The sequence below is a fragment of the Eschscholzia californica genome, unplaced genomic scaffold (assembly GCF_041429995.1).
Source record: "Eschscholzia californica isolate CP2 unplaced genomic scaffold, dmEscCali1.0.p SCAF_6, whole genome shotgun sequence".
NCBI lineage: Eukaryota > Viridiplantae > Streptophyta > Magnoliopsida > Ranunculales > Papaveraceae > Eschscholzia > Eschscholzia californica.
The window spans coordinates 20448085-20452088 of NW_028238483.1; the positions used below are offsets into that span (position 1 = coordinate 20448085).

At 34.1% G+C, this 4004-nt stretch overlaps 1 protein-coding gene across 1 annotated transcript; it reads left to right on the forward strand.

The window, feature by feature from the left end:
* Positions 1 to 3652, forward strand: LOC147532329 (NAC domain-containing protein 30-like). The gene is made up of 4 exons (XM_086648207.1): positions 1 to 175; positions 1985 to 2183; positions 2401 to 2672; positions 2804 to 3652. Exons 2-4 carry the CDS (start codon positions 2021 to 2023, stop codon positions 3329 to 3331), a joined length of 963 nt encoding a protein of 320 aa, XP_086504333.1. The 5' UTR covers positions 1 to 175; positions 1985 to 2020; the 3' UTR covers positions 3332 to 3652.
* The last annotated feature ends 352 nt before the right edge of the window (positions 3653 to 4004 follow it).

Below are 4004 nucleotides of genomic sequence, written 5' to 3' on the forward strand. Positions count from 1 at the left end.
TCTCTCTCTCTCTCTCTCTCTATATATATATATATACATCTTTTTCTATAACTGATTATATATCCTCTATCAACCCAACATAACCCAACCTCAAATTACCTCTCTCTCTCTCTCTCTCTGTCTTTGTGATTGGGTGTTTCCAACAACAGAAGATCCAATAGGCATAAATTTTCAAGTAAGTTTTTCCTTGTGCTTTAATTCCACCCCACAAGCTAAGTTTATACTGAATTTTATCAATTGTACATTAATTATACTTACGATTATCTCATTTGCTCGTCTTGGGGGGATGATCATTTAATTAAATCCATGATTTTATCTCTTTAAGAGTCACCAATCTTTCATTAATTATGACATCTCAAACCTATATATATATATATATATATATATATATATATATATATATATATATATATATACATGAATCCTCTCTTTTTGTACTTATCTTGGGTGCCTACTAGTCACCCTCTTATCAATATATATATATACCAGTATTCGGAAGCACTGGTGGCAGGGAACAAGAAATTTCGGGCAGATAAGGAAGAAATCTCATGTGGCTTCACATGATTGGAGCTTCCAATGATCAGTATCCACTTCTACTTCAATCATGGGAAGCCACTTAGAATTTCTGCCAAGAGCCTGTTCGAAATTTCTTTTCCGTAAACATTTTTCGTCAATTGCAATAAAAAGAAAACATTTTTCGTCCAAAAAGTTAAATCGACCATATACATGCAAATGAGGGCTCCTAAAAGAGCTGTTAATACTAATTTCCAAGAGGAACGTCAAAGTCTGTACTATAGGTGTGATTCCAATACCTAGATTTAGGTTGTGCGAGGACTTTTTTTGGAAGATTTGTGCTAACTGCTAACCTCCAAGAAAATGGAACCCGACACTACTTCAAGGAGCCTAACCAAATATAATATCACACATGTCGTTAGGTTCTGAATCGGTACACAATAAATTATCAAAGCACTGAGACACCATAAAGATCAAGAACTCGATCTACAAGGAGTCACATCCATAGTACAAGAAGGTCATCTTGAAAAGTTAACGGATAGATTTTGTACATGTTTTCGGAGGCGTACGTCAATGATAAGTTCCCATTAGTAAACATATATTGTTCATTGTTGCTATGTGTACAATTAGTGGTAGGTGAAATATTAAAATGACTTCCACCTTAATATATACATATCTACATATATTATATATTGAGTGCACCTCACTCTAAGAATGCAAATACATCTACAACACAACATACACATTTATATTCTATGTTTTGGATAAAAATCATGCCAAGAAAGCCAATATATATAATATATGATGAGATCAAGTGATTTCAAGTTCCAAATTAATGGTGGGTCCTATACTCCTTGTATAAAGATAACACCATTATGTTGTTTATGCAAGTTGTGGATTCATAAGGAGGTCTAATATACATATACTGGAGTGTACTCCAATTCAAAAGACCTTTTTTTTTCAATAAAAGTTAGGTGGTTGGTTTCCTTCTTTGCTTGAGAGAATGTTTATTGTTATATATATATATATATAGGACTCCTATATATAGATTGTCCTCTCAATTACCTAAAAGGCCGGGACATCTTAGATCCTTTATTCATATAGGTTTAGATATTTAGGACCCACATCTCTAAGTAAGGGTCCTAAAAATTTCTACTTGCCCTTTACGAGTACGCGTAGAAAACCTCCATGGATCTAGTAAGAGTCTAACTAAGACTCCATGTAACTAATTGCCTGTATATCCGAGTTTAATATGTGTACGATGTTTTCAAGTATAAAATTATATTTTTGGTGATAGATAACAAATTACATATATGTTAGATTTTCGAATATTGTACACTTTTAATTGGAGAATCACATTGATGGAAGCATTTGTAGCTAGACTTAAAAAAAAAAGATTTTGGGGACATTATCATCAAGCTTTGACTCTATATACAACATTTTATGGGTATTTTTGTTGACTTTTCACCAGGGTGATAATTGATAAAGGAATTTAATTTATCAAAAAATGGAGGTGGAGTTATCAGCAGTCCCACCAGGTTTCAGATTTCATCCAACAGAAGAAGAATTGGTGGGTTACTACCTTAGAAGGAAAGTCAACTCAGAAAAGATTGACTTAGATATTATCACTCATATTGATCTTTACAGAATAGAACCATGGGACATTCAAGGTATGTAATTGTAAATGTTATGGTTGATTCCAGTTTGCCCCAATTTGTGATCAAATGGAAAATTTGGTCCTCGTATTTTTCAAACGTTTCAATTTTACCCCCTAATACCAAGACTTTATTAGTCAAACTTAACCATCAGTATTTTCTTTCCCTTTCTAGCCTTAATTTGAAGAAGGTTTCATCCATGCCTTTAATCTATCATTTGGTGTATATATAGACAGGTGCAAACAAGGTAATGAAGAGAAGAATGAATGGTACTTCTTTAGTCACAAAGATAAGAAGTATCCTACCGGAACACGAACTAATAGAGCCACGACTGCTGGATTTTGGAAAGCGACCGGGAGAGATAAGGCCGTGCTTTCTAAGCAAAGCATAATAGGGATGAGAAAGACCTTAGTTTTTTACAAAGGTCGTGCTCCTAACGGAAAGAAAACCGATTGGATCATGCATGAATATCGACTCCAGTCCTCAGAACATGGACCCCCTCAGGCATGTATGCTCGCTCATATAATATTCTTTTGATTTATACAGTAAAATTTGAACTCTGGTCTCCATTTTACGAAGACAAAAATCAGTCTAACAAAAAAAAAGTCTTCTAATCGACGTCGACGTTTATGCAGGAAGAAGGATGGGTTGTTTGTAGAGCATTCAAAAAACCAACTCCAAGCCATAAACAAGGTTACCAAGCTTGGCATCACACTTATAACCTAATCAAACCAGCTTATAATCTTACAGGATTTCAATCATTCAATGATATTGCAAGTAGTTCATCAATTCAAGGAGTCAATTTTCATCAACAATATTTCAGTTGTGATCAAGAACTTGGATCAAAGAACACTCATTTGGATGATCACCATCAAATCATGGAACTACCACAACTAGATAGTCCTTCATTTTCTACAAGTTTAGCTACTAACAAAGAAGGGTTTGATCCTAATCACAATAATATTGATCAGAGTAGTTTGGATCATGACCAAAAAATTAATTATGGAGGAGGAGAATTTGTTGATTGGAAAAATGTGGATAGATTATTGCTTACTTCCCAACTGACTGAAACTAGGGTTTCTCCTAATGCAGATTTATCAGTGATGCAGCAAAATTATGATGAAAATACTCATGGTAGTGATGACTTCTTTCTCAACTTGTAAGGACTATAAATACCCAACTGATAAAGATTACTTATGTAACTCTCTCTTTCTCTAGGTTATTGATTAGCTTGCATTAATATCAAGCTATTAGATGAAGAATAAAAGATCTTAGGATGAAGGAGGGAATGATTAATTAAATCTTTCTTTTCCTTCCATCTTTAAATTGTGTATTATGTTTTTCATATTGTTTTTAATTTGAATATGTGAATTGTCTAGACAAAAGTATACAGCTCCTTTGAGGTATATAGAATCCATGGGAGACTAGCTCTTGTAACCCTAGTTAATGATCTTATTTGAAACAATTGTTAATGTTTTCATCAGCATCTTATCTAGCATTTCTCTTCTATTGTTGGAAAAACACCCAATTTCCTATGGTTGTCTGTGAGAAAGGTTAAGTTTGTAGTCATCCAATTCAAAATCAAATGTCAATGAGTGGAGAGGACGTAGACATTTTCTTCTTGGTTGCTACCTTTCCCCCATGTAGGACTATTTTCACACGTTCCTTCACCTGTGGCATTCTTTGAGTCGAACAAGAGTGTTTTATTTTCTTTCCTAGCTCTAATACCATGTTAAGTTTGTGGTCATCCAATCAAAACCAAGTGGCAATGAGTGGAGAGGACCTAGACATCGTATTCCTCGTTGCTAGATCGCCTTTCTCCTATGTGGAACTATT